General features: G+C 34.6%; 1 protein-coding gene across 2 annotated transcripts in view; it reads left to right on the top strand.

Annotated features, from left to right (window-relative positions):
• Positions 1–24,943, top strand: part of IL1RAPL1 (interleukin 1 receptor accessory protein like 1) — a 652,915-nt gene that overhangs the window by 329,673 nt on the left and 298,299 nt on the right. For both annotated transcript variants that reach the window (XM_015885202.3, XM_085549854.1), the window contains one exon: positions 17,891–18,170. In XM_015885202.3, the coding sequence (XP_015740688.2) occupies positions 17,891–18,170 (280 nt within the window). The remainder of the gene's footprint in view (positions 1–17,890; positions 18,171–24,943) is intronic.

Here is a 24,943-nt window from a genome sequence, read left to right as displayed (position 1 = left end):
TTCTTTTTCTTCACTTGTATGAATTATCTGGATTTTCTAGTAAAAAAAAAAAGTTTGGAAATGTCTCAGGAATTATATTAATACAGGACTTCTCAGTTCTGACATGAACATATTCTTTTCATAACCCATCTAGAGCAAGGCTATCATAAAAAACTACAGTCGGAGCTATGGAGAAGACCAGGACGTGGTGCAAAATAAGCTTGGAAGCACTTAACTGGCCTAGGCACAGCTGAAAGTGTTGTGGGTAGCCTTTTTAGATCTTGTGAGAAAAAGAGAAACAAGGTCAGTGATGAAGTTCAAACGCTTTCTTAATAAACATATTGAATTTGAAACATTCTAAGACTATGATGCACTTGTGAAAAGTCAACACATTTGTATTAAGATTATGCCAGCTTATTAAGGATCATGGAGAAAATACTGAAAAAGGAACTATTTTGCATTTTTCAATTTCCCTGCATTTACAAATAGAGACTTAAATGTTATTTCACCTGATCCCTATATATGCTGTCTTCATACAGTCTGAGAATTTTTACAGTACTTGACCTGATGCCTGGAGAAAAATTAAAAAGATAGCAATATATAAAGATTTGTCATGCCTTCTCTCCCTTCCACCACAACAATCTGCTTGGGGCAAAAGGACTGGAAGACTGTGTGGAAGAAAAAGAACTGAAGGTTTTAGTCTACATTCAGCTGAACATGAGCCAGTAGTGTGTCCAGGTGGCCCAGAAGTCCGATGGTATCCTGCCTCATATCAGAAATAGTGTTGCCAACAGGAGCAGGGAAGTGATTGTCATTCTGTACTCCATGCCTCAGGTACTGTGTTCAGTTTTGGGCCCCTTACTACAAGAAAGATATTGACACCCTGGAGCTTGTTCAGAGAAGGGCAACAGGGCTGATAAAGAGTCTGGAGCATAAGTCTTATGAGGAGTGTGAGAAGAAACTGGTATTGTTTAGTGAGGAGAAGAGGAGGCTCAGGGGAGAAGTTATTGCTCTCTAAAACTACCTGAAAGGAGGCTATATTGAAGTGGTGTCAGCCTCTTCTCCTGCATAATTAGTGATAGGATAAGATTACCTCAAGTAGGCCAGGAGGGATTCAGGTGGGATGTTAGGAAAAATTTATTCTTCAGAGGAGTTGTCAGATGCTTGAATGATCTGCCCAGGAGTTGGGCACTGTCACAGTCCCTGGAAGTGTTCAACAAAAATATAGATGTTGTACTGAGGGACATGATTTAGTGGGGAAATACTGGTGACAGGTGGATGGTGGATCCTTCCTTCCTTCCTTCCTTCCTTCCTTCCTTCCTTCCTTCCTTCCTTCCTTCCTTCCTTCCTTCCTTCCTTCCTTCCTTCCTTCCTTCCTTCCTTCCTTCCTTCCTTCCTTCCTTCCTTCCTTCCTTCCTTCCTTCCTTCCTTCCTTCCTTCCTTCCTTCCTTCCTTCCTTCCTTCCTGCCACCCTCCCTCCCCGCCTTTCTTCCTTTACTATTATTATTTTAAGCTCACTAAATATTCTGGTTAGTAATTCTGAATAATTTAATACATAAATCAAGATATTTCAAGATAGGACGGGAAATGCATGGTTTTGACAGCTTGTCATATGAAATTATGAAAAATGTTAATCACTCCTGTTTAAAAGGGAAACTGAATACAGATAAAGGCTGGATTAAATTGTTATTTTTTTTGTTGTTTAAAAAACAGATAAGTTATACAAGGTGTAGGTGGACATTTATCTTTAGAAAGAAATCAAAATATAAGGGTGATAAGTACTCAGTTTAGGGACTTCTGAGGCCACCATTATTACACGGAATTATGTAGTAAATGTAGGTATTAATGAGAAATTACAAGGCTTTGAGTTCTTTTGTTAGTCCACCTGAAATACCATGCCAGCAAAATTTCAACCTTTGTATCAAAGAAGTGGTATATTTTGATATCACCACTCCTTTGCAATACTTCATCTGCTGTATGGTTATGCATATTGCAGTTCTGTGTTCTTCACATAGGTTGTGGTGTTATTTTGCAAAGGCTATCTTACATTTCTCTTTCTTGGTTAACAGTATATTTGATTGATCCCGGTGTGGATGTCTGGAGGTAATGAACAAGGAGATTTGACTTTGGGTCTGAAGTAAAATCTGTAGGATGACACAAGATCTTTTGTGAGAAGTGCTGAATGTTAATGCACATAAGTATTTTGTTCATGCTAAGTAATGTCTTCTGTAGCAACTTAGAAACTAATGATGGTGCAGTGGCACCAAAAGCAGCAGTAGCTCACTAATTCTCTTTTGAAATCAAATCAATGTCAAACAGTGTGTGGACCATGCTTTAACTTATTAGTTTTAGAATGAGTTACTTTGGAAAGGCTGTTTTTATATTCAGAGTCTTTCTTTTATACTCAGTCTTGTTATGGGCAAAAAGTGTACTAATCAGTATGTGAAAGACAAAAACGAAGCCCGGAGCAGCTTGTTCTTTGTAATCCTGCTCTGAACAAGTGGCAGGACTTTTCCAGCCTCATCTGGTCTGTTGTTCTGTGATTTGCTAAGCTGCACAGCTACACTGTTATCTTGAATAATTTTGTTTTCAGGAAAAAGTATTTCCATTTAAAGCTTTCCTGTCTGAGAAGCAAAATTGTGCCATATCTTGTCTTAAGATATTTTATTCTCCAGTGGATGGTGGGGAGAAAATGATGTGCAGCAATAAGAATACCTTATTACAGTTGTAGCTTATGAACACTGTTGATGTGTGAACTGATTTTAATTTCCAATTCCTCTTGTAAAGGACCTGTTGTATCATGGGTTCCTAGTAGTTGGGCACGTTATGAGGTAGATTTATATTCAGAAGGAAATGAGATAATCAAGATACTAATATCCTGAAAGGTAAAATGTTTTATTTCCAAAGTAGAATAAAAGTTGGAAGTACTTTCCAGAACTCTGGGTTAATATCAAAGAGTTTGAAGGGGCATTTTGTTTGTTGTTGTTTTGTTGTGCACTTGTATTTTTTAATATTTTTTGTTAAATTTTGTCAACTTTCTACTTCTACCAGTTAGAATAATAAGGAATACTCACTTTGACACCCCTTTTCCCCTGTTCATTTCTGGTATAATATCATATTACTTTCCTTTATCTGCAATTAGTTTATATTTCCATAATTAAGGAAGCTGTTGGGAGGTGTGCTTCTAGATGACAAAGTTTTTTTTTACTCTTTTGTTTTCCAGCTTTTATATTGATCTGTAGTTTTCTTTTTGGAGCAGGTATACAAACCGACCTAGTTAGTACCTCCAATTTGTTTTCTTTAAATGTTGCTCCATACTTTGAATATGGATGAGATTGTTGAAATGTTAAATTATGTCTCCATTTAAAAGAAAAACTTCTCTGAGAAAGGGAGTATTATACTTTCAAAGTTACTTTTGTTATGGAATCACTGCAATGTATTTATAATGATCATGTAAGAAGTGGGGGTCTGATCTAGATATCCAAGTTAAGATTCAGTTCAAAACTGTAAAGACATTTAAGAGACTGGAAATGATTCTACTGCTTACATCTTGTTTCTGCTTTTCAGAGCGAAGCAGGAAACTGCCCATACCACTTTACTCATATGGTCTGTTTTTTGGTTAGTCCTTTATGGAGCCAGGAGTTTGACTGGTCCCTTCCAACTTGGGAGATTCTCTCTCTGTTAATCTGTATCTTTTGAGCTCATCCAACCTCCAGCTTATATTGTTTTCACTGGAGAAACAGAATTTTACATATTCTGAATTCATGTAACAAAATGACTCTTGCAAAATCGTCATATACCATAATATAATAATATATATAATGTAATAGTCACCATACCACACTGATCTACATGCTGTGAAACAAAACTTTTCCTACTTCTGAAAGAGGCACACTACTAGTTTTCTATCAAAAACTTAGTAAGCTCATGGAAATCAAACATTAGTTATGCTGCAGGTTTTATGCCATTTAGAGTATTCTTTTTCTTTTCTTTTTTTCTTTTCTTTTTTTTTTTAAAATAAATATATATACACAAATTCAATTCTTTCATTAGTTGTTTCCAAAAGTAAAAGACAAAATCCAATATCCAAGCAAGTTTCATGACTATATCATTATATGAAAGGTTTAGTGAAGTGAAACAACAGATGTTTAAAATAGTAGCTCTTGCATTTGTTTGAGATGCATCTGTTCAGGTAACACTTGTTTAGCAGTGATAGGTTGGCTGTTGTCCAGCAGTTTAATTAGCACTTGTTTACCTAATCTCTTATAGCAGATAATATTACTCCTGAATTCAGGGATTCTGAAAATCCCATATCTGACAATGCAGGCTCAGTAATGAAAATCACTGCGTTTTTGTATTGTGTTTATCTTGGCAAGAACACCGACTAAAACACATTTATTCTCCGCTAGCTAGAAAACATGCAGTTCAGGGTTGCAATCCCTGAGTTGTTCACTCTTCAGAAAGACAGAACTCAGCAGGAATTAAAACTGAATGAAAACAGGAGTGGGAGTTGAAGAGCAGGACGAAGTGTACAACAGAACATCATTTTATAGACAGATGTTAATTTGTTTCTTACCGGGTGAAACAGATCCACTGTAATGTGTTTCTTTGTGAATTTTGAAATGTTTTTGAGCAGAATATCTATGGAGCATTGAAGGTTGACTCCCATCCCTGGGTTGGTTCTGTTGCCTGATTTCTTCACACAGGCTGATTAAATTGATTCTTACTTGACAACTGCTTCAGGACGATGTGTGAAGATGTGAAGACTTGTACTCACAGAGTGAAATTGTTTCTTTTTTTCTACTCTCTCTCTCTTTCTCTCTCTCTCTCTTTTTTTTTTTTTTCTTTTTTTTTTTTTAAGAAAAGAGAGGAAGCATGTTTAACGAGTGGTTCTCAGAAGCAAAGCCATCTTCGTTTTCATTTTTAATGAAACATATCTGAGGATCTAAAGAAGTTGCTACTGAAAGATTAAAGAAAATAACGTATGTAGATTAAATTCAAAGATAAGCACCTACTAGCAACTCAAGAAAAAATATTATTTTATTAAATATTTAGTTTCTTATTTATTTTCTTGATGATTTGTTATCACTGTATGCTTACTACGTAAGATTTTATTTCTAATATTTTAGAATTTAATTTTGATGTCTTTATCTGCAGTGATTGCTTCATTTACTATTATGCTGTTTAGTATATCTGCTTTTCAGCAGGGATGAGTTCACAAAGAGCTTTTTAATTTCATATTTTCCTGTCTTGTTGGATTCAGATATTCAAGTAGGCCTTTTAAACAAAATAGGTTTTCAGGATATTTCAAGATGGAAACAAAGTATGCAAAACAAAATTGTTATTTATTTTTAAAATCATAATTTATTTTTCATATTTAGTTGAAATAAGAATGTTTGAGATCCTTATAATTTCTTTTTTTTTTTTTTTTTTTTTTTTAAGCTGTTTACAGTGTTTAGCACCTTGTTAGTGTTAGGTGGGTTATCTTGAGGATGGAAACAAACAAACAAAACAAAAAACAAACAAAAAACAAACAAACAAAACACAAGCTGGGGAGTGGCTTAAAAAAGAGAGTGGCAAGGTCAAAAATTAAGTGAAAACCCTTCACATGAATGAATTATCTTGTCAAGCTGAAATTTTCCAGTATGTCTGGAAAACATTTCAAAGGACAACAGGAGAACATTTTAAACTAAGACAGGGGAGCTTTAGGTTATAGATTAAGAGAAAGTTTTTCACACAGAGCATGGTGGCACACTGGAACTGGTTTCCTAGGAAGGTCATGGATGCCCCATCCATGAAGGCATTCAAGGCCAGGCTGGATGTGGCTCTGGGCAGCTTCATCTAGTGGTTGGTGGCCCTGCATATGGCGAGGGGGTTGAAACTGGATGATCATTATGGCCCTTTTCAACCCAGGCCATTCTGTGATTCTATGATTCTATGAATAGAAACTGTTGATCACAGCCTGAACCTCTGATTAACCACCTGAGGCAAGCAGTGAGTCAGCTGTGGGAGCACAGGTGAAGGTAATTCAGCTGTGCTACCCAAAGGGGTGGAGCTTGGCTCCATCTCATCCAGATCTCATTTAAGGGCAGATTAGCACTAAGGCAGGGTTTCTTCCTCCGGAGATTGCTCCTTTGTGGAGTTTACTGTGAACCCTCAGCATTGGTGAGCATTTTCCATTTAACATAGGTTATCTTTCTATCATGATAATCTTTCAAACTAAACATCTGTTTGACCACTGTTTACCTATAGTCTGCATAATTATATAACTCTACAACACTATATTCATAACGACATTTTTGCCAAAGCAAAATCCTACTCTGACTCTCATGAGCGTATCTCTTACCAGTTTTACTAAGCTTAGTTGCAATTGGTTCCTCTCTCTTTTAGGCAAATACGTCTTTTTATACATTTGCCAGCTAACTGGCATCTGTTACTCTGATCTGGTCCAGGATTACCAGAAACAAAATATAAGACAGCAGGGGAGACATTTTTACCAAGTACAAAATAAGGTCTTCCTGACCACATAACAGCTAAAATAGATGTGCAGAAGATATCAGTTTAATAATTTTCTTTTTCCTCTAAAATATACCATTTTCCAGATTAAAACACAAAACGAATAAAACCCTACTTTTCTGAAGATGTTAAGTCTTGAAAACAAATTCAATAATTTAAGTTTGAAGCAGAAAGATTTATTCCTTTGCACTTTCAGTCCAAATATCAATGTGGCTTTAAGCATTAAGGTAATAGTAACAATTCTGTAATAATAAAAAGTCAATCAATATAGAGTATATATATATATATATATAATCATGTAATTTCTCCAAATAAATTGAGACCTGCATTTTAATTGCTATTATTTAATTCCTACAGTTAACAATAGCCCTTCTTTCTGTCTTCTATTACCATATTTAATCTCTGCTCAGAAAGAATGGTAAGGTATTGGAACAGGCTGCCCAGGGAAGTGGTTGAGTGCCTGGAGGTGTTAAAAAAATGTGCAGATGTGGCACTGAGGAACATGGTAATGGGCATGGTGGTGATGGGTTAATGTTTGGACTAGGCAATCTTAGATTTCCAAATTAATGATTCTGTGGTTGTATCACAACTGTGTCTGAGAAGAAAATGAGACTTCTGAGTATTAAGTCTATGAGAATCTTAGGACTGATACTTATGTGTCTCTTTCAAGTTTACTAGATGTATGAAACAATACATCATTAGTAGTTAAGCTTAATCGCATCAAATACTCACTCATACTACAACTGTACTCTTTTGTTTTGCATTTGTTTTTGTCTTTTATTTCTCGCCTACAGTTCTTGGTTTAGGACACACTGAATAATGTATTTGCAGTTGCCATTTCAGGGGTCATGTAAGCTTACTTGTGTTTTCTGTTTCTTAGATTTCTTGTGCTTTTTAGATCTGGGCAACATAGTACTTTTTTTTTTTTTTTTTTTTTTTTTTTCTGTTTGTTTGTTACACCATTAGAAATAAATACACCATTAGAAAAATGTTGGCACTGCATTCAATGGTTTTCTAACAATATCTTCCACAGCAGTCATTCATATTAATCAGGTCTTTCAGTAAACCTATAATCTTCATTCTGTTGGAGGAATTTATTTGCTATGGTTAAGCCACAAACAAAATCAAAACTTTAAATCAGGTATCTTTATTGCCATTAAAGATCATAGCCTAGAGAAAGGTGGTAATTAAACTGCTGATAACTCATATAGGAGCTAAGTTTACTTAGAGACTGCTGTCCAGCAGTGTAGAAGATGTTGCTCAGCTGGAGATGATTTCACTATCAAAGATAAGGTTCCCTTGATATTAGGAAAAATACAGTGAGAAGAAATACTATTTCTTACTCTCTATACAACTCCAAGTCAAATAGGACTCCAGTTTCAAACTGGAGGCACATACGGCTTCTCCTACTGTTTGGCTAATGTGCCTAAAAATGGGATGTAAACAGACATCTGGGCTATGGGAACAGCACTAATTTATTACTGTTAAATGGCACAATGAATACTACCAGTTACAAAACCCTGAGGGAAGTGTGTGAAAAAATAAATGAGGGGTTGAGATAACTTTTCTGAATGCTTTCAGAGGCTGAGCTGCTCTTCAAAAGGGAAGTAGAAATCATACCTCACTTTGAGATCCCTGCACTGACAGTCGTGAACTTTGCTGCTCTCCAGACTGGAAGCTGTAGTGTGGTTTTGTTAGCACAGTTACTCCCAACCCAAAGAAGAAAACAGTCTGTACATCCTGTGCTAACACAGAGATAATTTATGTCCAGCCATCTCAGGCTAGGCTAAACTGATACAAGTTTGCCTTGCTTTATGAATATATGCTTTTTTTTTTACATATGCTTTTTTTGCACGCAAAACAAGTATGAATATTTCAACAGGATGTAAATAAAAAATCAACGATTCAAAGATATATATGTGTATATTTTCATATAATGGTTTGTTTTTCCTGTTACCTTAAAAAAGTTGAGTCCTGGTGGAGTATGGCTCTCCTGCTGTGTCCCTATTTCAGGCAGTTAACCTGGTGGCTGGGGGGGTGGGGAGGGGAACAAAAGGAAAAATAAATAAATATAAACCCGATAATGCTCTGAAGCCCATATAAACACACATAAATCTTCATTAACTATGTTGTTGATTTTTTGTTTGTTTGTTTGTCTATGTTTTTCTCTGCTTTTCGGGATGATAAACTCTTATTTACCTTTAATGCCTGTAGCATATATTTTTTAAATTTATTTATTTTCCTATTGTTTCCCTCACTTAATTCCCCTCAGCTTTGTTGCCCTTAGTTTGGGAGAAAAGAGGCAAGTGGTTTCCTTTTTCTGACAGAAAAAGCCCCTAGTGTTTTTTCCTTTCAATCTGGATATATGAACATACATTCAGGTTTGTCTGCACAAATGGAAAGGCTAAATGAACTGTGTCTGTTTAGCCTTGAGAAAAGAAGACTGAGTTCGGACCCGATCCAGATCTATAAATATCTGAGGTGTGGGGGGCAAAGTGGTGAGGCCAAACTCTTTTCAGCAGTGTGTGGAGACAGGACAAGGTGAAACAGCCAAAAAATGGAGCATAGGAAGTGCAAGAACTTTATGGTGAGGGTGACAAAGCACTGGAACAGACTGCCCAGGGAAGTTGTGGATTGTCCTTATCTGGAGATAGTCAACTCCCACCTGGACACCTACCTGTGTGACCTGGTGTAGGGAACCTGCTTTGGCAGGGGAGTTGGACTCAATGCTATCTGAAAGTCCCTTGCAATCCCTACGATTCTGTGATCTGTGCTTATTGGACTACCTCAGTCTTGCCTCTAGTCCTTTGGACAGGAACCTATGTTTGCAGGTTCCGTGTGTAGCCTGATGCCTTCAGTACTAGTAGTAGGCTGTGACACCAGTGATCCTCAGGTTGCACAGCACCAGTCTGGACTCAGATAACCATCTCATTAGTATTCCTTACACTGCGGAGCAGAATTCATTAATAATTTAAATGTGTATATAAGTGTGTGTACATGTGCAGAAGTGGACACTGAGGATGGAGAAAAGGTGAATTAGTTACTAGATTGAATAGTCCCTGAAGAAATGTTAAATAACCACAGATCAAAATCTATTTCAGCTCTGTGACCTTATCTTGAAAAACATAGTAGTCTTTTCTTTACCTCGGTGCATTTCAGGTAGCAAAAAGGCTGTGCAGAGATCAGAGTGAAGGATTACTCAATAAAAGTTACTGACAGAGGAATATTTGTGTTACAAGGTGTTCTTACAACCATTTCTTACTTCACTGAATTTCTTTATAAAAGCATTCATTCCTTTGGTTACTACAGTGATGTACTGTGATCTTGTAAGTCCTTTCTTTAGCTTAAAATATAGACATAGCTATTTACTTTTCTGCACTAATTGGTTTTTCTGTGTGTTAAGAACATTCTCTCATGTATTTTAAAGTGACTCAATTTTTCATATAACTGAGGTACAGCCGTATGATATACAATTAACTAAAGCACTGAGAGAAAAAGATATCTTAAGATATTTTATCCAGTGCTGTCATGCCTAATGCTTCTTTGGAGTAAAGCAAATGCTTTGGTTTTGAGCATGTATATGAGTTCTAGGCTTGACTGAAAGTATAGTTTATTATAAACAGTTTTGGTTTTGGGGGGATATTTTGCATCTCAAAGAAGAAAGAAAAACTTTTCTTGAAGAAAGAAAGAGAGAAAAAAAACAGAAAGAAAAAAAAAAAAAAGAAGAGAGAGAGAGATAGGAGTGAGAGTATCACCACTGTGTTGTTTGATGCTGTATTCCTAGTTCTGTTGATTTTGTGTGCTAGGCTTCTTTGGATAATATATTCTGTAAGGATCCATGTAACAACTAAGTGATGGGGCACTAATCTTTTCTAGAAAAAAGTTACAGGTTAGCCAAGAAATCTGTCTAGCCCATGAAAGGCAGTGAGACACAAGATTCAATTTCTTTGAATCAAGCTAGTAGCATTTTCAAAATTGAAATTGTAGCTTTTCTACTGGAAAGCATGTTTACGGTAACATTTCATTTGAAATGAAATGCAATGTAAGTAATGTAATGAATCTCAAACGAGTATAGAACAAACATAGATTGTGTAGGTTAGATATGCAGGAAAAAAATGAAGTTTGAGAATATGACTGAGCTGAGTTCTTCATTTCCTGGCTTGAGAAATGTCAGAAAGCACTTTGCCTATTTTATATGTACGATGTAACTATGAAGACTGTGTGAGACTATACATAAATCACAGTATCACAGTCTTGTGCGGGTTGGAAGGGACCTTAGAGATCATCAAGTCCAACCCCTGGGATTTGAGCCTCTGTGTAGAAGAGCGGCACTTCTACCACTTGCGCCGCAGGGGGGGATTCGAACCCCGGGCCCCAGTGTTGCAAGGTGGCATTCCTACCACTGCACCTCTGGGGCACACAATATTATATATACAAATATATGTATTATATATGTATATTTGTATACAAATATACATAAATACATATATGTATAACATACATACATATATATATGTATTATATATGTATATTTGTATACAAATATACATAAACACGTATATGTATAACATACATACACATATCTATAATATATATTAATATAATATACATAAATTTGTATACAAATATACATATACAAATATATGTATTATGTTCAGTGTAATTTAATGAGGTTGCATTCTATCTGCTACATTTATCAAGTCTTAGTCTGAAGAGAAGTAGAAACATCTATTGAAGTTGATTTTACCCAGTTTGTGGCATTTCATGTGGATACGAGTTGAAACAATTCCTGAAATAAATCAACATAAAATTTCATATTTTTTTCCTGCCTTGGAAGTTACAATTTGAAAGTCCAAATTCCGGACTCTTTATCCCTTGAAGGTTTAATGCTGAATGCTATGTCTAATGCTATAAATTGATGTGCATCATTTATACCAGAAACGATTTTGTATGAGATTACTAATAGGAACTGTGGCTTTTAGGGCAAATCTTAGCCATCTGACCTGATAACAAAGAAGTAGTTCCATGAAAGAAGTCTGTTAATTAAACTCTGATGTTTCCAAATATAAAAATAAAAACAATTTTGAGTTGAAGACAACGTGTTTTTCCCTTGAAAAAGATCTCAGTGTTTCATTCCTTTAAAAAAGTATGCTGTATTTATCGAGTCAAGGTTGCAACAATATATTACAATATACGAATGCATTTTGTTTACCTTGTCTAACAAGTCTTAATTTTGTTTTGGATGTAGTCTGGGGAATAGCATAACCAGTGGAAGAGAAATGCTCTGATGTGATTTTTCCTTTGCAATTCAGTGCACTTCAGCATACTTAACCCAATCCATAGTTACCTGAAAGAGCTTATTCTCTAAGCCCCATGAGATTAGGTTTCCTAACTCAATTACACCCATTTCGTTTCTTTACATTTACCAACCTAAACATTCATGGTAAGCTTAAAAGTAAACTTTGGTGAAAGGAGCAAAGTTTTCCCCTCAAATTCAAATGGTAATGATTTTTATTTCCATTATCTAATGAGATTAAAGTATTGAACTACTATATTACTCCAGTGGCCTCTTTGTTAAGCTGGCTCAACTGTGGCAAGCATGTGGCATCTGGGAAAAAAGGAAATGTCAAGTTAGGGAGCAAAGGTTTACAAAATTTAATATCTTCGTAAGCTTTAGCTTCTAATCTTAATATTGGGAAAAAAAAGAAGGAAAAAAAAAAAAGACAAAGGAAAAGGCCAGATGCTGTAATAAGATGGGTTCTTCTAAAATGAAAGAAAAAGTGTACAAACAGATTTATAATGACTTTTTATAATCCACAGAATGCAGATTTTCTGTAGTTAATATTTTCTCTCTAAAGTTCAGTTAATATTATTGTTTTCTGTTAAGTCATTCATGAAGTTGCTATAGGCATTAAGCTATCATGTTTTGGACTTAGTAGCATCTACGGGAAAAAAAATATACCATAAAAAGTTACTTAATTAAATTTCTATTTCTATTTCATCAGCAAATGTGTTTCTTTTAAAGCAATCCAATGCTAAAAGATCCCTATATTGCATATGAATGTAAGCTTCCATTGCAGTTGCACAGAGCAAGCATGGTTGCGTTTTATTTCCTGCAGCCTTTTATATCCTGCTTTCAATAAATGAAAATACTTTGTACATAAAAGGTATCTACTTTAATTAAAACAAACAAACAAACAAAAAACCTTCATGAATGGCAATGGATATGTTTATTATTTTGGCAAGCGTATGTTTTCTAATTGCTATGCAGCTGAGCATTCTATAGTGTGATGGTAGTAAGTTTCAGAGTAATGCAAAAAAAAATTCCTTTGACCACTAGGATATTCATACAGAAACATTTAAACAGCCCTTGGAAATGAAAACAAATGCTGAAGTGAAGAAAGATATGTCCTTTTCTAAGTCCTAGACACTTGTATATACATAAAGTAGTACACACAAATTAGCATTATTAGCAGAGGTGTGCCTTTCTTTTCCTACTGTTCTGTAATCTCACAACAGAAAATAGATTAATCTGTTTAAAATGACAAGTATGCTTTAATGTAAATGTGTGCCTTGCCCTGAGGATGGCTACACCAAAGTGAATGTTTTTCTGCTTATTTGCTTTAGGTTATTTTGGGATGTTTCTTGTTTTTTATTTTTATTTTAGTAATTATTTACTTATTTACTGCAGTCTCATGACAGGATGGTGCAGAAGCTGGCTTGACTTATCCAGTGGAAAAATCCTCTGGCTCCCAGTGTGGTGCTAATCTCCAGGTCACATGTTGGTACCATAACAGCCATAACCATCCAGAATACTGTAATTACTTGTTCAGATCTTTTTGTATGTAGATAAACATACAGTTAGTCAAATTGAAGCAGTGATGCTACATGTACTGAAGATTATTTAAAAATAATCTTTTTTTTTTTTTTTGAGAAGTTAGTAGTTTTATCTGATTGAATAAAGAAAAATGAAAAACCTTCCAAAAACGGTTTTATGCTATTAAATATCATACTGTATTTTTACATTATCCAACTGTAGATACAGAAACAGATGTGTATCTGACAGATCTGTGGCTTTCAATAAATCCATTCCCAGATTTTGATTCTAGCAGTACTACTTCTGGGCTCTAAATAGTCTTCAAAATCTATGGGGGTTGCATGCAGTTAACGTATACTTTGATAAGTAATACCAAATATCGTCAGTCTGAGATCACTGTTTTTAATATATTCTCTTCTAGTATTAAAAGATTAAAAGTAATGTAGAACAGACAACCAAACAGAAATATGTGTTTTTAATGTGTGTTATTGCTGGCAACCTCGTGGCCTATGTACACTTAATTATATGCTTAGAACTTTCAATCTTTGAACATCTTAAAGTCAAATATTATCCTTTGATTCAAAGTATGGTTGAAATAAATTATGTTTCTTTGGGTCTCAGATCCTCTGAAGCATTCACTACAAATCTTTTCATTTCTTCATAGTCCCAGTCAAACAGTTGTGCTACTGCAGCTTAAGAAACATCCAGTAGCTAAGTCAAAGCAGGAACATGCTTGCACTCTCCTACATACACGGCAATTTGATCAACTGTAATCCTCTTGTATTACAAACTAATCTGTTGGATTCTCTTGTATTTATTGCACATGGAGAATCCTTACATGTTTAATTATTTCAATGTACCTGATATTCCAAAATGTGATTATGCAGCTATGTTCTTTGTAGAAGAAAAAGTTTAGATGTGCAGCTGCTTCCCAAGTGCTACTGAAATTTCAATGTGGGGAAAAACTTGATCTCCTTCATAATCTCTGAAGTGAAGCTACTGAATGAATTTTACAGAAGCAGTTTCAAGAGTAAGAAATGCTTCTGGGAAAAATTAAATAATTAGCCATCTGCTATACAACAATACACCACTACAGTTCAGGGAATCTCTTTTCTTGGAAATCTTTCCAAAAGCCATCCTAGCCTGATTTGTTAAATGTTGAGAAATTAACATAACCACTTGCTATGGTAATTTTTTTTTCAGTTTGAGTTAGTATTACAGTATTTGACTTATGTGGTATCTCTTGCTTTGAGACTGGCATAGTATTGGATTCCCTGTTTTGTTTTGTTTTTGTTTTCAGTGTAATGGTGATAATTAGAGGATTTACATTAATTCAGACAAAAGTTATCATTGAATTTGACCTATTGCAGGTTTGTTCTGTTATTTATTTATTTATTTATTTTAAAAAGGTGACATAAGAACTTTCAACCAGGTATCTCAGGTCTGAGTTATACAGTATCTGTGTATACGTACTTTGTTTAATCTTAATGTAGCCTTCTGAAGCCAAAGCCTAGAGAATTATGAATTAACTTGAGACAAACTTTCAGTTTCTTTCTCCTTTACTTTTTTGCATATGGACTTGTGTGTTTGCCATGTAATAAATCTTCCACATACAGTGCTTCTCAGCTGAGACTGAGGAGATTGAAATTTATAGTATGTAGCTTATTTAATAGACATTATGGTTTAAAATGTTTCCACCAACTTCAAATATCCTTCAGCACCCCCATTTTCCCTTACTGACATGAATTCATACCAGCCATCAAATAGTTTTAGACAGAAATAAAAATATTTTATTTTTAGCTTAAGAAGTAATTTTTGAGAGTTTTATACAGAATGTAAATTGAGATTTCAAATGGAAAGTGCTGTCTCAGACATAAGTGCCACATCGTGACGTACAATTCTGTAATAGCAGTCTTAGTGAAAAAAAAGAAATAATGTATAAAATATGTTTGATGTGGTGCTTTGAAAACTTTACTACTAATGATAAATACATAATTTTTCATGCTTCCAATTTTATGCTGGTGCTTCCTTGAAAGTACAGAATCTAAGTGGTCTAAGAATAGAAGGGACCATATTCTTCTTTGTCATCCCCCCATGCACACTTCATTTTTAACTCTGTTACTTCATTTATGTTGGAATTGATTTTTATAGCAAGTGAAAGGATACATAAGCCAAAAATAGTCGATCTTTGCTTTCTTCATAAAAATAACACACAGCAGAATACCTGTGTTATGTCACATACAGCAAATAGGCTCGAGTATTTTAGTAGATACAGTGAGTGTAATATTAAGGATAATGACCATTGTCCATTTGGAATGGTTTTTTTTGTTGTTGGTTGTGGTGGTTTGTGGGTTGTTTGTTTGTTTTTGGTTTTTGTTGTTGTTGTTTCTTTGTTTGTTTTTCTTATTAATGCTGGCTCATGTAAAAAAAAGAAATAACCATGTTGAAATGAGATAATTCAGAGCAGAGTGAAAGTTTTAGTTTTGTGATGTTGGTGGTAAAACATTATTGTGAAAGCTGTGACTGGAGAATAATTTAGTAAGGAAAGTCTCATGCATCTCTTGATAAACTTCTGGCAAGATTGTCTATGAATAGCCAATTAATGGATTTTCCTAGCAGATTATGCCCCCAAAATCCCCTCCATACCTAACATTCTTAGCCACATTGCTCCTTTAGCCTTTGTTCACTTTATCATATTTAGTTATTTTGTCTCCTTAACTATAGCCAACTTGTTTCTGCTTTTACTAAAGCTTTCCTCAATAAATTCCCAGTTCTTAGAACAAGGACCTGATGCCTTCTGTCTTATGTACTCATCTTCCACAGTTATGAGATATATTCTTTCGTGTCACTTTTTTTTTTTTCCAAATAGTTGATTTTTTATGAATCTTGAAGTAGTTGGCAACTGGCAAATAGTAAACATTGACATAGCACAACTCTCTGTGTAGATCCTTGTGTTAACAAAAGAAGAAACAGATAAAGAGGGGAAAAATAAATAAATATGGTAATTTCTATTTTGTATTTAATGCATTGGATTTTGAAGAATTTACTGTTACTGTATTACAATTATAAGTGCTTTAGAGTGACTGATTTCAACTAATGTCAGACCTAAACTGTTTATATTTCAGGAATTCAGATTTCCATCAATGTTACCTAAGGATCTACATGGATTCTGAAACCTATAAATTGAATCAAAGCTTTTGAATGAAGCCAAGTTTTGGCAGTGAACACAGGAGTCAGTATAGTTATATTTCCTCCTTTCTGACAACTGAATTTCCCCTTGAAAAATTTGCATATGATCCTGAAGAAAATGAAAGGGAAATCCCTTTCTGTATTGTTAAATTATTTTGTGTGCTAGGACCTGTCAGACATTACAGCCTGTGAGGAGCTCATTTATTCATCAAAACAATCTCATTATTAGGACAGTGATGTAGTGTGGTTTACTTCATACCTTGAAATCATTCAAGGAAATAACTGAGTGAATTATATTCAGCCTGGTCCCTGTGTTGTGTGATTATGTATAGCAATAAATGGCAGTGTATTAAAATAGAGATCAGGGACTAAATTTGAATACAGTTCTGAAATTTCAAAGCTGTTGAATTATTTAAGTATTTTCCAATTTATAAAATAAAGTAACAACAACAACAACAACAACAATAATAATAATAAAGAAGACTGTTTGATGTGACAATTGAAATAAAAACATCTGATTTGTCTTGGGGTTAATTTTTTCCACAGTTCTTTTTTGCGACCTTTTTGTTGGTTATGTACTTGTAGCAGTCATAATTCAAAAAGGAAACCCTAGGTACTTTCTTCAGAAAATACCTTAAAGGGAAAAGAATCCAGTCAAAACTGAAATGGACCACTGTTAGAACATAACACCTAACCCTTCAATTTATTTAATATTAATATGTCTGGGTAAATATTAAACTATTGCTCTAGTCTCTACATACTTATGAGGGTAGTAGCACAAGTGTTTAGTTTCTAACTGCAAATATGTAATATTTTTAAGGTACCACTGTCAACAGAATATTCCAAAGATTTCTCTGAAAGTGTATTTTGAATGTAATTCGTCTTTGGGTCTTTGAAAACTACAGTCTTAAATGATCTGGAAATCGAGATTTCAATTTGGTTTACCATACATCCAAGTTTTCTAGACTGATGAAAATGCTTTATGCATCACACATAGACTATATGTAGGAAGGGTGTAAAAAGTTTGTTTCTGTGTAAATTGATGTCAGTCACTGTGTGCTGGGCTTGGTTGGACAAACCTGATCACCACAGTTTGTCCTCTCCATTTTTCTCAACTGTTCATGCTTGAGTTGCACAAAAGAAAAAGAACAATTGTTCAGTTATCTCAGAAATTACCAACATTTAACACAACTACCTTTCTGTGTTCTTCCTGTAAAAGTACATTAAATTAATAGTGTGAAAATGAAGTTAATTTTTCAGTGATCAGATGACTACAACTGTTCACTCAATGGACCTTTTCTTAAAGACAGTTCTGTCCAAGAATGAAACTTACTATATAAGCAGATGTCTCTGAAGCCTTTGGTGATCTCTTTTCATCTTCTCTTTCAGCTGATGGATGCACTGACTGGTCTGTGGATTACAAGAAATATCAAGTTCTAGTGGGAGAACCTGTTCGTATAAAATGTGCACTCTTTTATGGATACATTAGAGCTAATTACTCCCTAGCCCAAAGTGCTGGACTCAGCTTGATGTGGTACAAAAGCTCTGGACCAGGAGATTTTGAGGAACCTATAGCTTTTGATGGAACTAGAATGAGCAAAGAAGAAGATTCCATTTGGTTTCGACCGACAGTGGTACAAGACAGTGGACTCTATGCATGTGTTATAAGGTATTATATTTTAATATATTACATTTTAATAATATGTATATCAAACATGGCTCATAATAAGGTGGGTTGAATTGTATATGTGAATCTTGTGTTACGTTGCTGCTTCTGATTCTGGTTTAATTCCTATGATATTTTTTCTGGAGTTAAAAGTTCCTTTTTCATATTTGAATTTCATCTTATGTGAACTTGGTTTTTTGGCTCCTTTTAATTTTTTTATTTTTTTATTTTTTTATTTTTTTATTTTTTTATTTTTCATATAAAAAGTGCCGTTGGATGTAAAGTAGTTGCATGAATGCCAATAGAGTATCATTTTGGCGAAGTTTCAAAATTTTTTATGGATATACGTAACCTAATTGCAGCTGGTTTAGCCTGATAATGGAGGCTGGATGCCAGATGTCTTCCAAAGGTATTTAAGCTTCAAGGCATCAAGCCTTTTCACCATACCTTGGTCTAGATTCCATTTCCTGCTTTCTAAAACAGATATAGAGCTTCTTTTCTACCTTTAAGATGATTTGCACTGAAATACTGTTTCCAGCCCTTCAAATCAAAAATATTATCTAGGCAATTTCTTAATTTCTAGCAGATTTATAGAAGGTTTTAATTTGATTTGAAATTATGCAAATCAGAATTTGTACCCAGCAGGTATGGAGGAGAGTTGCTACTAATTGTTCAAGGGTTTGAAACTTTTGGTTGTACTTCAGTGAACAGATGAAGCAGTGTTCCACTCTTGCAGCCTGTTTATAAAAGCAGTGTTGCTACTCACACCATAGACTGAAAAAAGAAAGAATAAAGCAGTTGAGATACTAGGCAAGAAATGCATAATGAAGCTATTCTGATGTTGCAAGGAAAATAAGAAAGCACCTGAAAAGTCGCATTATATTTACTGTTTACTACTTTTTTCTTTTTTGTGGGGGTCCAGGGAAACTATGCTTTCTGGATTGTGCATGGTGAAAGATTTTTTCACTAGATGTGGTTTTTAACATTTGTTTCTGAGCTCTTTGTGTATCTTCTGACAGATTTTGTGTTGCATTGTTTTTTCAGTACCGTTTTCATTACATTTCTCCTTCTGATCATGATGGCATTCTCTTTAAGAAAATATTACATGTTATGCTACTTAATGGGAATATTTATGCTTAGATTAATCTGTTCTGAAGTGCATAACAGTAGCCATGAAAATGACAACACTTTTGTCAGTAATTACGTAAGTGCTATTTGAAATACCATGAATAATTCTCACTCTTTAGACAAAGAAAACTTCAAATATCTGATACTGACCTTTCTAAAATTATAGGTAAAAGCTTCATTTTGATAATCAGTCTTTCTTTAAAATTTGTACATCATTTCAACCTGTGCTCATGTTTTATCTAAACATATTACTTTTAAACTAACAAGAACTTTTTCTGATCTATTTTAAGCCACATCCTGCTTTTGTAGCACATGCCTAATATTTAACTGTCAGTGTTCTTACATGTTGAGTGAGGAGATAATATAAAAATAATAATGATTAGATTGTGATCCTGAATACTCTTATGACAAGTTAAAAGCCTATCAGTTTGAGGAGATCCACTGGGATGAGCAGGTGTTAGTTGGAGAGTATTGAGAAGTTTTTGCCTAATGTTTCAGATATAAATTTGTTTCATGGAACCTTTCAGATGCATGATCAAAGTGGTTACTGATAGAAAACACAATCTTCATCTTTTAAGTGTTGTATGTTTACTGTTAAAGATGCTCACTTACAATCAAGCTTAAAACAAAATAACTTATGTTCCTGAGATAACCGTATGTATTTAGTATTTTAATCAGAAATAAGTAAAATAGATTTCTCAGCAGAGTAATAGCTTCTTTTTCTTCCTTTGTTCCTTCAGATTCTTACACTATATACTATCTGAAACAAATAAATAAATAAATAAGGCTGAATTTATTGCAAAAATTATGTATTCTATCTGTTCTTCTAAAGTTACTGCTATAGAAATATCTACACATATTATATAACTGTCTTCTGATGCTTACTGTTTCCATAACTGAAGTCAAAATATTCAGCCCTACTATCACTTTTTAGGCCTTAATATTGATAGAATATATAGAAGATTCTGAAGGAGGACTAGAGAACTAGAACTGTAATTGATGTCAAGGATCATGATGAAGATGGCAGAGATGAGATTTAGTAATTTTTACTTCTATTTTTTGCACATTAGAATTTTTTTTCTTATTTTAATGAAGAGAGCCTTATATACCTTCAGAATTATATTATGATCCATTCACATTGAAGACTCAGTTGAGAAGCTCAATTAAAAGACTGAGTAACAAACCAATGTTCAGTGTGGTCCTTTCAACGATTTGAGAAGAAGATCAGGAACAAGAGACATATGTGTAATAATAGACCCTAAAAAGCAAATATGGAAAAGGAGAACTGAGCTTTGAATAAATGGTTCTTCCTCCCAGGTTTCCTGGTCAATAGTCCAGCTGAATTTCCTCTAGTCCACACATCATAGGAAATAAGCAGGAGGAGACTGAAACTATGGTGTAACTAGAAAACTATGATCTAATTGTTATCACAGAAACATAGTAGGACAAGTTGAACAACTGGAATACTATGGCTAAGGGCTATAAGCTCTTTGGAAGGGATAGCCTGGGCAGGAGGGGTTGAGGAACTGTCTTCTATCTTAAGAGGGGAATAGAATGCAAATTGCTGCCTTTGAGAAACAGCCATGATCAGGTTGGACAGTCTGTGGGTTAAAATAATGGCAAGACAAGGAAGAATGTGTTAAAACTATAGATGGGAGATTTAGGTTAGATTATAGACAGATATTCTTACTCAAAGGGCCATGAGGCACTGCACACCTGCCTGGAGAAGCTGTGGTGCCCCATCCCTGGAGGCATTCAAGGCCAGGTTGATGGGGCCCTCGACAGCCTGAGCTGGTGGGGGGCAGCCTTACCCATGGCAGGGGTTGGGGCAGGGTGGGCTTCAATTTCCCTTCCAAACCTAAGCCACGGTATAATTCCTGGTTTCCATTTCAGACTTGCTTGAAGGGGTGAAACAGCCGAATACTTGTTTTTTTGTTTTTTTGTTTTGTTTTGTTTTTTTTCTTTTTCTTTCCTCCTCAGAAACAATTTCTTTCACAATTCTGTGACTTTGCTACCTGTGCCAACACTAAAGAGGAGAAATTGCAAAGGAAGTTGTTGGTTTTTTTTTTTAAACAAAAACAAATGAACAAAAAAGTTTGCTGTATGCCAGTAAATGAACAATATTAAAAGACTAACTGGTGGACCAAACTAATCTCTACAATGAGTAGATAGCGGTTGAAACATGAGGTTTTATTGCCTGGAGGAGTGGATATTTTTAGTAAACTTAGACTGAAGATAGTAGTAGCTCTTTTTACTTCAGAAGCAGAGAAATAACCTTCTTATTCACAACTATTTGCAGTACTCTCATGCTTAATTTTTTTTATCCCCACTTATCTTCTGTTGAGAAGCTGATTCAGAAGCTGAAAATTCTGAACATCAAGACAGTTTTTCTTATCAAGGAACTGCTGCGCACCCATAGCAAGAGATGTGATGGCAGAAATAACTTTCAGCTTGCAGAAGTCAAAACAAGCTGTAATCTAACTGGTAGAAAATGTGTGAGCTTACATAGTGCTTCAAAGAATGACAGTAATGTGCTTTGTTTCAGGCACCATTGTACTGAGACTTGCATGTCCTGTAATATCATGGAAGCAGAATTTACAAACTATTAAGTCTTTTAGTCATTGTAACGTCATGAAGTTTCTTGTTGTGCATACAGGCTGTAGCAAAACTAGATGAGCCACCGAAAGAGAGGAGGTATATATTGAACTTAAATGTGTAGAAATTGCTTATATAAATACAAATATACGCCTGGCATGGGATTCAGTGCATATTAGTTTCTGTTTAACTACCTCCTTTGGTGCTATGAAAAAAGTTGAATTACTGTCATTCTGTCAAAGTGATATTTTCTTACAATTTTCATACTTTTCTTCCCTGCCTGGAAACGTTTTATAACAGTATGTCCAACAATGACTCAATATAATAATAGCTGATGTGAGTGGAGCCTGAGAATAAGGCAGAGTCAGATATCTATTAAAGTGCTACAGTGATCTGTACTGCAAAAATAAATAAATAAATAAATAAATACGTTTTTATGATTCATTCAGATAATTTTGCATTGGTATGTCAGTTAGATAATGCTCAGAAATCATCTTTATTACCTCATATGGTGAATACAGGAATTGAAGTATCTTTTTGAGTTGAAGATGCTCTTAGTAACTAGTGACTTTGTTCCTTATAAAATCAATTTTATAGTAAGGTTTATTTTATAACTAGAAATTCTCCTATTAAACATAATGTATATACCTTGAACATTGTGTCCTTAAATTATATAATTCACCTTTGCCCTCCAGTTAACCTTAATAGTGGTGGTTGGAGTATAATATTTACTTTTCAACAGTTTACTCTTTGTAAAGGCTTTTGGTTTTAGGTGTTTACAAATTTAATTACTGAGGTAATTACAGGAGAACGCATGTAAGTGAACAAGTCCTGTTCAGATACATGAGAGTGACTATAAACAAAGCATCAGTTCCAGAAAAACATACGTAACAAAAGTTAACAGGTATGATTTTATGACTGGTGAAGGGAAAAGATACAGATACAGTTAATTCCTTAGGTAAAATACTTAAGTCAGTAGTAAATCACGTGTTTCCAGTCACCTGAGAAAAAAGAAGGCAAAGGCAAATAACTAAAACAGCTTGTAGACATTTTCAAAACTATATTGTCTCCAAATATTGTTTATAAATTTTTGTCTTGCTTTCAGTCTAGCCAGGCCTCAAAGATACTTTAGGCTTGAAAAAAAAAAAAAAACAAAAAACAATAAAATAGCACGTAAATACTTTGTATGCAAAAAAATCTCTTTCTTGTTCTGCTATGATAAATTGAGAGTTTACATGTAAACATAACCTAAATAAAGATGCATGTTGTTGTGACTATTTCATAGTGAACTTTCTTGCCAATTCTAATAGCAAATGTAATCTTAAATAGGTGGAGTTACATATATAATGTATATATATCTTCCAGACACAATGTTTACAAGCCAATTTGGCAAGTCAAACTATTTGTAACATTGAAAATAATGTTATGCTGGCAATCTCACTATAGAGAAAAACTAATGCTAATTGCATCTTGGTTGCTTATTTGGTGCTGCCATCTGTCAAATTAGCACTGGCTGCTAATCCTGGCTTTGCTAGTTTCACAGGTGGCATTACTGACCCAACAGGTCTGGGTGTGTTTAATTGCAAAGGGTGAGAAGATGATAATCAGACATCAAGATCTGCTCAGTGATTTTAGTGCAGACTCTTAATGCAGGAAGGATTATGATATAACCTTTGAGCACTAAATTTAGATTTCACTTGTAAAACTAATCATTACTGAACAGTGAGGGGGGCTCCTAATTTTCATTTATTGCAAGAAGTACTGCTCACATGTAAATATGTCCGTATGCGTCTATCTATAAACACATCAGCATGTTTATATGCGCACAGTGCATAAGGAAGAGAATTAAAGGCATGATAGTATGGTTACCTGTAAACAGGATGTGCCTGATGAAATGGTTTCATTCCTGTCTGGAGCAGACTTCTTGTGTGAATATAGCCAAGTCACATGAGCCAGTTTGGCCTGTCTCAGGCTACACCATGGATTTTACCCACTTGTTTTGGACTAAATTTTGTTATCTGTAGGGCATACTTTCAACTTTTTCATTGATATCCTGATAATAAAAACTATGCAAATTACATTTATCAGTCTGCAGGAAATATTTGTAACATGACCTTTGCAATATTTTGGCATTTATTTTTTTCATCCTTGCATGCCAGTCTTGATGTAAGTTGTTTAAAATGCTTTGCAGCATATAAAAAGATAAGATTATTTCTTGGGCTAGCTGCTTTATTTCAGTTCAGTTTTTTATGCATATACCTGCTGTCAGAGCATTAAAATGTTCCCAAAGGAATGCATTTAATGGGCTTGCATAACGAAATTTAATTAGAGGATTGTATACAAAAAGAAATGAATGAACTTTTTGAAAAGTAGTCTCAGAAGGAAAATTGCAACAATTGTGTTTTTCCTGCTTGATATTTTAGGCTGCTGTATGAAAAGCAGAAAACATTTTTATATTCAATTTTCAGTTATTTACGATAGGTACTGAAAGGAACAAATAATAGACAGTTATGTATGTTTTCCTTGCTTAACAAATCTTTCTGCTCTCAAAAATAAGGTGGACTGGAGAGATTTAACAGCAGGGGATAAACTACATAGGCAAAGTTATTTCTGTGGTGCTGAATATCTGTGATTAAGTTGGCTGGCTTTTGAGGCCTAAGTGTACATACTAAAGTGTGTCACTTTTACTGATGGGCTAGTAAAATGATAGAGATTCCTTGAATGAGCGTAAGAACTAATGCATTTTCAGTGATATTTTCATGACAAGTTTTTTTGGGGGTGGAGTCAAGTTTATGCTTTTGTTTGTTTATTTGTTTTCTTTTCCTTTCCTGAAATGTGTGTCTGTCTTGCCTGGATTTTATATTTAGTGGGCACAATTGTAAGCAGCTCAGTGAATTATTTGGGCTCAGGTATGCTTCTGTGTCAGTATTCACACTAACTCACCTGCCTTTTTTGAGAAGTTTTATGGACTTTGTAGCACCTAGCCTCACGCCAAGGACAGGCAGTTTGGAGATTTTGTTAGGATTATAGTAGGGTTTAAGATTATGCATTCA

The sequence above is a fragment of the Coturnix japonica genome, chromosome 1 (genome assembly GCF_054131305.1).
Source record: "Coturnix japonica strain WE chromosome 1, WE-NBRP24, whole genome shotgun sequence".
NCBI lineage: Eukaryota > Metazoa > Chordata > Aves > Galliformes > Phasianidae > Coturnix > Coturnix japonica.
Note: the sequence above shows the minus strand (reverse complement) of the source record. Positions and strands in the feature narration are given on the sequence as shown.